Source organism: Spinacia oleracea, chromosome 1 (assembly GCF_020520425.1).
Source record: "Spinacia oleracea cultivar Varoflay chromosome 1, BTI_SOV_V1, whole genome shotgun sequence".
Taxonomy (NCBI): Eukaryota; Viridiplantae; Streptophyta; class Magnoliopsida; order Caryophyllales; family Amaranthaceae; genus Spinacia; species Spinacia oleracea.
The window spans coordinates 110540636-110553005 of record NC_079487.1 but is presented as its reverse complement, the minus strand read 5'-3'; the positions used below and the strand labels follow the sequence as shown (position 1 = coordinate 110553005).

The 12370-nt window shown below is 32.7% G+C and overlaps 1 protein-coding gene across 1 annotated transcript; it reads right to left on the bottom strand.

The window, feature by feature from the left end:
• Positions 1–1565: 1565 nt before the first annotated feature.
• LOC110801683 (jasmonate-induced oxygenase 3) lies at positions 1566–9772 on the bottom strand. The gene is made up of 3 exons (XM_022007083.2): positions 9136–9772; positions 6336–6666; positions 1566–1934 (listed from the first exon to the last, which is right to left on the bottom strand). Exons 1-3 carry the CDS (start codon positions 9639–9641, stop codon positions 1686–1688), a joined length of 1086 nt encoding a protein of 361 aa, XP_021862775.1. The 5' UTR covers positions 9642–9772; the 3' UTR covers positions 1566–1685.
• Between the last annotated feature and the right edge of the window lie 2598 nt (positions 9773–12370).

Below are 12370 nucleotides of genomic sequence, written 5' to 3'. Positions count from 1 at the left end.
AAGGCTATTGACTTATTTTGACTGAACTTATATTATCTGAATTTATTTGAATTTAATTGAACTTATATGAACTTGTCTAAAAAAACTTATTTTGTCTGAAATAAATTTATTATGTGTGAAAATGTCTAAAAAAACTTATTTTTGTTGAACTTATCTAAACTGAACTTATCTGAACTTAACTGAACTTATGTGAACTTAATTTGTCTTAAATAAGTCAAAATAAGTCGAACAAAACAGAGCCTAAAGTTGGATCTTCTTCTTATGTTATACTCCGCATATTAAGGATGTGTTTTCTTCATCTCGTTTGGTCTGAATTTTCTAGTTTATAGTTTGACCTGGTCTGATATAGTGTGATTTGAATATTTTATGGGAGGGGTTTTTGCCTTTTCTAGTTTAGTCTTGTCTAATTTTTCTGATTTAATCTAATAAGTAATATGAATAAGATGAAGAGAACACAGTATAAGTGGTCATTTAATTTACCATAAAAAAGTAACTCTCCAATGTGTACTTATAATTCACATTCGGATAATATTAAATATTAAAAGGGATCAATGGGTTCTTGGCATAGTCGCCATAGTGGTTAACAATGAGGACTTGTGTACCATAAATCTCAGGTTCGAATCCTCCGCCCTCATTTACATGGCCTTTATGACCCATTTCGACCAAAGAATATATATTGTATATACGTAGTATGTATATTAAAAGGTACTGAGTTCTACATAATTGTCAAAAAATATCTTTAAATTTCCCCATTTGTTCCACCATTAACGATACACTTCTTTTATACATCCCGCAATTATATTGTCTTTTTTTCTTTTAATTAAGGGTGAGGACCAATTCTCGATCTTGCCTTTAGTACTTCAAGTTGTCAATTTGTTTGTCAAGTTAACTGCTTGTGCTACTCCTTGTTCTTCCCTCGTGGCCCTTGAGGGCTTCAGCCAACAACTCTTAGTAAATGCATTACTATTAGGCCTTGTTCTTTAATACTGCATAGAATTGTTACCTGTTCCCCCCCCCCCCCCCCAAACCCCAATTTTTACCTGCATAGAACACTAGACCTCATTTATAAATGTACAATTATTATTTTCCTAGATTAAGCCTCAAAAACAAGAAAAGCCCGGGGTAAGAGGAGAAACATTGACAGTGGTTGAGTAATTATAGAACAATATACATGCACACGCGTGCACTGTGAACTCTCTCACAACTTCTCTTTACATGTGAGGAGAAAATGTGATAGGGACCACCAATGGGTATAAAAGTTCCATTAGGTGAACGATGCATTAATAATGTTTAGAGTACTTAATCAACTAATGATGAAGAAAAGGATCCGACTTTGTTTTGATTTTCGGTTGTGGGGTTTCAGCTTGGGAATGTTGCTAATCGGCCGCTAATCTTGTGTCACCCCCGTAATTCTATGACGACACAATTTATGTGGACACGTATTTACAACAAATAAATCCAAATAAAAGTCAAAACCCGAGGCAACGCCCGGGTTACACACTAGTATTATTCTAAAAAGTCGGCAAAGATGAGGTAAAAAATAACAAGGAGAGATAAAGTAGAGGTGATGATCGAATAATTACGACTAGTTTATTTGCATGAAATTACATTTGGTAGCAACAAATTGCAATACATACACAATAAACTAACTTATGATTTCATAAAAACAAAGTTTTGAAGTACTATCATCTAGGAGATTTCAAGGACTCCACTTGAGACTTTCCACGGGGACCCTTTAACCTTATATAAAGACGATATTCATTAAACGTCATAGGTTGATACATTGCAGGATTTTCAGGGCTAATAAGCTCTTTGGCTGGTTCAATTAACAATTCACCCCTTGGGTTGTAGAATAAAGCCAACGAAAGTCTCTCTATATTAGGGTTTACGATTACTCTATGCTCCACGCTTTTGTATGTTGCATTGCTTAGCACCTACATCAATTAATCAAACAATAACTTGCTAATTAGTGATAATAAAGTTTCGAAAGGACATGATTATTAATCAATAAATTTATAATGGAATATATATTCTCAATAGGATGCAATTGTGGTGGGGGGTATGGGTGTGGGGGTTGGGGGGGGGGGGGGGGTGTCTGGACTCCAAATGGATAGGTGCTATTTGAGGAAAAGGTAAAGTTACCAACTAGTGCAAGCCAAAATAGAAAGTCGTGACTGTAGTATTTCTACTCTTGGTGTTTTTTTCACAAATGATATTTGTGCCTAACAACGGGACAAGTTGATCACTTTCAGTATGCAACTTGTTTATGCACGTTTCATTTTATAAAATATAATATTAATAAACTTATATCATATGGTATCATATCATTCATCATTAATAAATACTTTTGGCCAATACACCGAGTTATCAAATCTTGCACATGGCCACATGGGATGGGGAGTGCGTCGAGGCGGATATCGGGCATGCAACAACAAACACATATCAACTAAAAGACAAACAGCTAAAAGACAAAAAAGGAAGTACCATTCATGTAAAAAAAGTACCATTCTAATACCATTCTGTAAAAAAAAGTACCATTTGTGTTTAGAAAAGTACCATTTAATTTTTTTTTTGTCCTTTTTCCTATTTTGTCTTATGTTCTGATATGTATTTGGACACACATATCAGATATGTGTTTTTACTTCCTCCATGGGATGGGATGGGATGGACATGAACTCTGGAGTTTGGGATACAGTCATACAGCAGAGGACATGGGCCAACAAAAGGAGTGATTGCCTGATTGGCCACTAGGCCCACTACACCAAAAGACGACTTCGTTGGGTAAAAAAAGTTACTCTGCCTCTTCTTTTTAATGAATCACTTAAATATTTCAAATTTTCTATTACTAAAAATCGTAAGGGCCAATGGTACTTCGTATTATTTAATCATTAAATATTATTAATTTTCTATTAGTAGAAATTATAAAAAGTTAATAGTATGGATATATGTATTGTGATTAATTCAATATATTTTACTCCCTCCATTTCTTTTTGATCTTTCTGTTTCTATAAATGTCGTTCCTATTTGATCTTTCTGTTTCTATTTTGGGACATGACTTTTTACCATAAATTTCCCCACCATCCCTTATTTAATTCATTCACATTTCCCTATTCACCCACCCAACCCCACTTTTATGATTTTTTATTACTTTCATAAAAATATCTACTCTCTCCTTCATTTCTTTATTACTTTCTTCATTTATTTATTATTTTCTCTTACACCCAATCATTACTCTTACACCCAATCATTAAATGATTCCAGTTTCTTAATTTCCACCCAAAACTCCAAACAGGAAGATCAAAAAGAAACGGAGGGAGTACATGATAACATACAGAGTATGATTTATATATTGGTAAAAGAAATTATAGTCAAGCTTAGTACATAAATAGTGCATAAGTCAAAGTGATACATTAAAAAAAACGGAGGGAGTACAATATTTTCCACGTAGTGCTCCTTTCACTACAATAAGTTTTTTTTAACTTTAATCATGGAGTTAATATTGTAGACAACATAAAAGATATGGAGTATTTCGTAATGGAGAAGAAAGTATGGAACATTTGTCAAAACAGGAGCATATAGTAAAATTGGTGCTACTACATTACTGTATGTATTTTTACGACACAGTTTAATCCTTGGTGCGTTTTTTTGCCAAAAAAATCTTTCCTTAGTAGATAATTTCTCAAACTATCCTTAAATCTGTGATGTATTAAAAAATTGCTCTCAACTTAGATTAAAAAAGTGCTTTCTAGAAAGTTATTAACTTATTATCACCTATCCTACAACTACATTAGTAAACTAAATTATACTCCGTATCAAATTCAATTAATTTAACACCTCGAGTTCTAGAAAACTATAAAAATCAAATGGAAAAATCTTCTCAATTATTTCCTATTCGATATATGAAGGATCTAATCCCGCACACGTAGCTACGTGAGACAAAGAAGTGGATTAATCATGCACATCAATGTAGTACCCAAAAAACCATGTCCTTGATCAAAGACGATAAAAGTATCGATTTTACATGTAACAATGATGTGAAACGTTAATTGTTGCTTTCTTATCCAATACGGAGTACTTGGTACTTTGTACTCTATACGTAGTACTCCAATAATTTACGGTTACGTACTCCAATAATTTACTTACGGAATAAAATATGAAAGTTTAACGGTTAGCTTTTTCATTCACTAGTCTTATATGCATGCGATGCGTGTAAAAAAAAAAAATAAGAAATCAAAACTTATATACAAAAATATTGACAAAGTCTCTCTAAAGAAAAAGTAGGCATCAAAACAATTGGAGGATTAATTTTTATTATGATTGTGATTTTCCTTTTTTATTTTCGACTTTTACCGGAAGTGATTAAATTTGATTGAATAATTCCCTTTATATCTTTATATTTTATTTTACAATTAATGTTAATATAACTTGTAAGTAGTTGGGACGTTTTAAACTATTCTCGGGGGACACTAGAAGGTCATTTACTATAATGACCTCATTAGTTCCTTTATAGACAGGGTTGACAATGTAAAGTGTATAACTTTTTATTGCTTTCACCACCTTTATAAATTGTTCACATAATCTGATTAATTATCACGTCTAATAAGATAACCTCTGAAAAAATTGGATCTTACTAGGTACCTTAAATCAATCTAAATAATCTCTTAACGTACTGTTTAGTTAAAGCATATGTGCATTAAAAATCAATTCAGAGTACTAATATAGCCTAACGCATGTCCCTATCGGGTGACAGGTTAGATGAACCTTCTCCCGAATCTGGCCAGATCTATCACCGAACCAGCCGATATTCGTCTCCATATTTTATCTGATTTTCCATATATTCAATTCGGATGGTTCGGTTATTGATCAAGTGCAGATTACGTTCCAACCCCTACTTACAGAATAGAAATTCATCAATACCCATTTTCATGATGGAATCATCAAGGTAATAGAAAGTTGAGAACGTATATTGGCATTTTGTCACAGCCAATGATAGGAAAAACATTCTACACATATCTTCCCTTTTCTATATAAAATAATAATATTTCATGTCTACTTAGATTCCAAAACTCCAATTTTATAATAATTTTAATTTTGTCTAATTAGGTTTCCGCATTTGCACAAAATAAGAAGGGTACCAATCGAGTTAACTTTATGTCTATATAACAATGTCTACAGAGACAAGATATCATCCAAAAGGTGAAACTACGTAAAAGTTAAGGCACCTTATGAGATAGATGTCAATCTGTCATTATATTGTCCAATAAAAAAGCTCAACGTTGCATTTCTTTCTTCCTCAATAGATTAAACAACAAATTTGGGTCCTCGAATGGGATTGGTTAATAATTAATTAAAAAAATTTGAGTTTTATGATATGAAATTTAAATGTAGGTTACTAAATTACTGTCACAATAATAATCTTTATTTTCTTTTATCAAGTACAAAGTATGATTAGTTGATGAATATCTATCATTAATAAAAATAAGTTCTAATTGTAAAAATTGACAATTTAGAAAACGTCAATCTACCATCGTTGCAAAAATACTTTATCAGCTAATTTGATTTCTATGTTCTAATCATCAAAATAAAATTTTGATCAGCACAATTGATTCTTATAGTGAAAAACAATGTAGTAAAAAAAATGCCATACTTGTGAAGTTGTGGTCTTAATTACAATTTGACTACTATAATTGTATTTTAAAAATATTTTGCATAACCTTATATGATCGCTATCTTTTGTCTCCCCCTCCCCTCTTGTAGACCCGTGGTACTTCTTAATTTCTTATGTTTTTCCTTAACATTTGTGCCATTTGAAATTTGGAAAAATGTACGTATATAGATGAGGATAACTATGAGATAAATGAGTTAGAATTTCAAAGTCTGCGTCGTATAAGATAGTGAGAGCATATAGTACACAAAATAACAAGATAAGAACTTATCGGTTGTTCCCAAAATAACACGTTTTACAAATGTGATTTGACTAAGCTAAGCTAAAAAGAAAGTGGTGGAAGATAACAACTACCATGATCAATCAACGCTTTCAGCTAAATATAATTTATTATTGCTACAAAGAAATTTTCATCAATTATGATGGTTCGATTAATAATTAAATCGAAGATTAACAACTAGGAAAATTAAAGATGCTAGATTGACTAATCTTATACGTTTCTATTTATAGTAACTCTTTTGCAGTAAGAAAAAGAGATTATTATCTTTTACTGTTGCTATTTTACTAGATTTATAAGAGCTAATAAAGTTTATATGAGTAGTACTTTATAAACTTCTTCTATTTAATGTATGATTATGTCAATGTCAAAATAATATTATTAATAATGTACCTGGATTTGGTCGCCAATGTTGATGATAAAGGCATGTTGAGCAGGTTTGACGGTTATCCATTTGTCACCTCTACGGACTTGGAGACCCGGTACATCGTGATCTGGCAGCAAAATGGTTAAACCACCCGGATCCGAATGAGAAGACAGTCCAAGGGTCAAATCAGGTTGTGGACATTTGGGGTAAAAATTAACCCTTAAGCAAGCTCCATTATCCTCCCCTCCAAAAGCATTTTGAAGATAATCTTCCTCTAACCCAAGGTTAGACGAGAAAACTTTCATTAATCTTTGACCTAATTTAACCACTTCTCCTAAGTATTCCTCGACCACCTCCCTGCATTTTACACACATTATATTGAAACATTACTATATTATTAAAGTGATGGAACAATCTTTTACGTCTAATTTTACAAAGGTGCACGCTAATTAGCTAATTAAATCATGATTAAGTGATTACTAATTAACATGGATCATAACCAAGTTGGTCTTGGCATACCCAAACTTTGGAATTAAAACAGCTAGTTGGTCAGCATTTTATACTTAATTGGAGCACGCTGGGTGAGAGAGTTAGTCACTGTTGTTGGCGGTAAACACTTTAATTATACACACACCAAAAAAAAATAACATGGATCATATGATTGTGTAATGTTGGATGGCACTTCATACACCACAAAGAGTGGCCCAAAGTGATAACATTTTGGGCAACATTGAAGATGGCAATGTACGGGTAATCCATTTAGCACCACAAGTATCCATTATAATTGAACTTTAAAAGGTGGAATAGTGAGGACCAAAATTAATGTAAAATTTAAGAGTAGCATAACAGTTAGCAAGTTAACGTTGTTCATCTTAAACCATGTATTGAGGACCATGAACGCTCCTATGTTTTGTTATCCACCAATTCTTCCCTTTGTACTTTTTACTAACATGTGGTGATCTAGATCTCCGTCCTATGCTTCATCGAATAGACGCTATAGTTATAAAGTAAGGTACTATTCGGCAAAATTAGCCGTAAGAGTAGTGGTTAGCGGTGAGTAGTGGGTAGCGATTAGAGTAGCAGTAACCATTAGCGACTTAGCGGTCGGCGGTTAGCTATCAAAGTAATGGTTAACTAGAATGATTGTTCTGCAAAGTAGTTGTTGATAACTTGATATTGTAAAATACAAAAAAGAAAAGAAAAAAAAACTATATATATTATTTAAAATTTTCCTATGAATTTATCAAACATTACCTGTTACTATTGAACACTATTAATTTTAACGTTTGACAAAACTATTCAACCACTACATCTACCTATAACCTAACTTAAACTCTACCTTGCCAAACACTTATAAATTTTACAAGTACTGCCTTGACTAAAACAAAACGCTACCCGTTACCTCAACGCCAACGTCGAACGCACCCTAAATTGTAAAAAGAAAACTATCGTGAAAACATATAATCTTTTGAATACTCTATATTGGCTCAAGTACGGCATTATACATAAAATTTCGATTTTGAGTCTTGATTGCAAAACAATGGCATGTATGACTACATAATCACGTCGAATTCCGTATAACTTTTCATTAAATAATACTACGTAAATATGATTTTTTTTTTATTTATTTTACATAATTATACCTCCGTTTCTGAAAGTTCTTTACGCTTTGGAAAACGTGTCCAAAGTATAAGAATCTTGACTGTAAATTCTCACCATTATATACATCAAAACGTTACCTGTAAAATCTTGTTAGATTCCTCGAAATGTATTATTAGAATATCAAATTTTTATAATTTTTTCACATACGAAATTGGATATATTAGTAGTTAAATATTGCATTGGAGTCCTTGCAAATAGTAACTGTAAAGATTTTTTTGAAACGGATGTAGTATATAAGTAATTTGAACATTTTGAGCAAACTATAAAGTTCTTTTTATTTCCCTCAAAATATAACCAATTTAATTTTTTCTACTCATTTTTTTTAAAAAAAAAGATTCATTTAATTATTTTCTTAATTTTTCATACTCTAATCCCGTTGATATGTCATACACTCCAAAGTATTATAATATCCTACCCGAGTTAGCAATAATGTCACGAAAAAGGGGAACAAATTAATTCAAATAAACAAACAATAATGAGATATTTAATGTTACCCATGTGATAAAATAATTTAAATGGGGTTTAATTTTAAGCTACCTTATACCTTACTCGGTTACTCCTACAATTTAGCAACACATGGGAATAATTTAAAATAGAAAATTCTAGTTTGAAAAACAAGTCTGAAATTGTAAGCAAAAAACTAGCGTAAAGTTCTAGATAATTTAATCACGAGAATCCTTTTCGTTTTTTCTCTCTTGTGAAACCATCCACCCCTCTTAAATAAATATTGGTATGACTTTGTCAATGCTTTGACATTAAAAACTACGTCATGATTATGAGCTCGAATACTCCGAGTTATGTACGTAGTATAACTTTCTTAGATGAATCCTACTCCGTACTACACTTTTGAGGATGTACACGTGCCTGTCTAGGTACGAGGTAAAAAACCACGTCCCTACTCTTATCTCAAATCTTAGGTGTCACGTTTGATCGTGTGATCCTTTTATTTCAACATAATAATTTATTAAGGGAAAAAAAACATGTTCACGTCTTCCTTTTTACAGGTGATCCTATAAATTCTTTTAGGACAAAATGACCTCATATTTTTTGAATAAAAAAATAAAATTATAAATATGTGTGCAAGACCTTTGATTTTTTATTTTTTTTTTATACTGTAATAATTTTGATAGACGAAAAAGGAAGTAAAATATTAATGGTATGTACCTGTGATGAGGAGGCTGAGCAGGCCATTTGGTGTGGTCCTTCAAATTAGAAGGGAGATAATGAAGGAAATAATAATCACTCCAATCAAGAACAGCACCTTTCTCAACCCCAAGCCTACTTCCATACCCTTCATAAGTTTTGGGGTCGTTGGCATGTTTTTGTTTCTCCTCCATGGGTTGGTGGAAGAAGTCGCGCCAAGTTTGGCGCGCTTGATCCATGAGATCGGGGTGGACACCGTGGTTGACAGCTTGGAAAAATCCCCAGACCCGACAGGCCTCGCCTACTTTTTCTCTGGTGGCTCGGATTATCTCCGAGTCACCAGAGAAGAGGCCTGCCAGGTCTATCATGGGAATATCCACCTTGTCATCCTCGTCCATCACCACGGATTCCACCACCGGCCGCTCCGTCAATGGTTTGACGTAGCGGTCGGGTATCCGGTCCAAACCACTATCCGATAGGGATTGAACACGAATTATCGGCTCTGGCCACCCTTGAACACAACTCATGATGTTTTAATTATATATGAAGATTTTTTTTTTCTTATTATAAAGTTAAAGACTCTTGTGTTGGGTTTGTGATAATGGTGGGAGTAAAGAGAGGAAATGAGCTTGGGATTTATAGTGGTGTTTTGGGCAAGGATGAGGAGGAGAGAGAAAGAGTCAAAGGGGGGTAAAAAACTAAAAATGATGGAAAAAAGAGGAACGTGGGATAATTTGGGTGAAAGATATTAGAAAACGTGCGAGTTAGTGAGTGTGAAAAAAAAGTTGTACTGCCTACTAACAATGAAAGGGACAATTGGGTTAGGATGGATGTGTTTGTGGGGGTGTCTTTACCAACAATGACAGGCCGACATTGGGAATAAAGAGAGTTTAACTATTCCTTCTGGAAGACAGAGAGGTCAATATCTGATATGTATTTCAAGATATATATCACCCCATTAAAGGACAAAATAGAGATAAGACAAAAATAACAGCAGGTGCCATTTTTCAAAAAATGAATGCCATTTTCCAAAAACATATCTTATGTTCGAAAAAAATTAATTTTGTACTATAGCGTTTGTCTTATCCATATTTTGTCGTTTAGTGGGTGATATGTATTTGTGAAATACATATCAGATATTTATTTATACTTCCTCATTCATTCCGTATTTTATTAGGTGATATTTGGTTACAAGTAAATAGAAATAGAAATAGAAATATATATATATATATATATATATATATATATATATATATATATATATATATATATATATATATATATATATATATATATATATATATATATATATATATATATATATATATATATATATCAAGTTGTTTGGTGGGCATGAAATGAGTATAATGAGAAATTAGAACTTCCTTAGGAAGTTGTAATTCCCATAGAACATGGGAAGTGATTTACTTACCCTCCTCTTGGTAAGTCACATTTCCTATACCATTTTCCACAAATTAGGCTCTGTTCTTCTGAACTTTATTTGGCTGAACTGAACTGAACTGAATGGAGCTGAACTGAATTGAATTGAATGGAACTGAATGAATAGTAAATAAATAAATAATAAATACTCCCTCCATTCTTAAATGTTATTCCCGTTTCTATTTCGGGCGTTCCTATATGTTCTTCCCAGTTTATATTTTTTCCTTTTTTGGACATATTTTTTTTTTCCTAAAACACCCTTATATCCCCTTTTATTTACCAAAGTACCTAAAGATTCTACCCAAAATCCCACCTAAATTTCTCAACCCCTAAAATTTTATTCATTTCCCTTGCCAACCCCATTATTAAATTAATATATCTTCCTCATAAACCCACTTCCCCCACTCTCTTTTATTCCCATCCCTTTCACCTCTCTCTCCCCTCATTTTCTACCCACACCTTCCATATTTCTTTCTCTCTCTTCACATTTTCTCTCTGTCTCCCTCATTCTCTCTTCAACTTCCCTTTGTTTCCTGATAAACCCTAAAACTCTCCGCCTCTGTTCTTCGCTGTTTCTCTCGAGATCTCTCAGATCTAATATTTTTTCGCTCAAATTTTCTCACAACATCTGAACGGAATTACATTCTAGTCAGACCCCCTATATTTTTGTCCCCTAATTCGTCCCACATCGTAGTCTCTTGTCAATTTTATCTCGAAAATATCTGGGTAAAAAAACCAGCGAGTTTTTAGGGTTTCTTCATTTTTTCATGAGATCCTCTTCTTCCAAATCTCTTGTGAGCTATTCGATGGGTACTTCAGGGCAACGCATTCCTGACCCTAATTGTGATTGGGGGTCGAAATGCAATTGTCCCAACAACGAGCACTCGTATTCTAGCGAATATTTGAATAACCTGAGATTGGCCCAAAAAGAGAATACTAGTACTCGAAATTATCTTAAAGCTTGGTTGGAGAAGAGGGAAGTGGTGCCTGGTGAAGAGGTGGAGTCGAGGTATGACGATAGGTTGCCCACACCTGCAGATCTGAGATTTTTTGGAGGTGACGAACAAGTTGAAGTTTATTTTCTGTATTTTTTTTTTTTTTTTTAATATTCTTTGATTTAATTGGAATTTTTTTGTGATTATTTGTGAATTGTTCGGATTTAGTGTGAGTTTTCTGGGAAATTTCGAAGTTTTTTATGTGTTGTTCATTTGCATGTATGATTGTGGTTGATCTAAAAAATTTGGAGTTAATTTGTTTTTTTTCTCAATTGCATGTCTGATTTGTTTTGATCTGAAAATATCTGGTGTTTTTTCGAATATTTGTTCATTTGCATGTCTGATATGTAAACGATCTGAATATTATGGATTGAATTCGTTTTTTTTCATTTGCATGCCTGATTTGATCTGAAAAAATCTTGTGTTTTGTCAATTATTTGTTCATTTGCATGTATTATTTCATATGATCTGAAAATGTTGGAGTTATTTCGATTTTTTTTGCATTCGCAAGTCTGATATTATATGATCTATGAAATTTGGTGATTTATCGATATTTTTTTCAATTGCATGTCTGATTTGTTGTGATCTGAAAATTTTGGAAAATATTTGGATTTTTGTTTGATTTGCATGCCTGATTTGTTGTGATCTGAAAATGTTGGAGTGTTTTCGATTTTTTCTACATTTGCTTGTCTGATTGGAAATGATATGTAAACAGAGGGACTTAATTCCATTTTTTGTTCTTTGGAATGCTTGATTTGAGATGATATGAAAACAGAGGGAGTTTATTCGATTACCTGTTCATTTGCATGTCTGATTTGAGA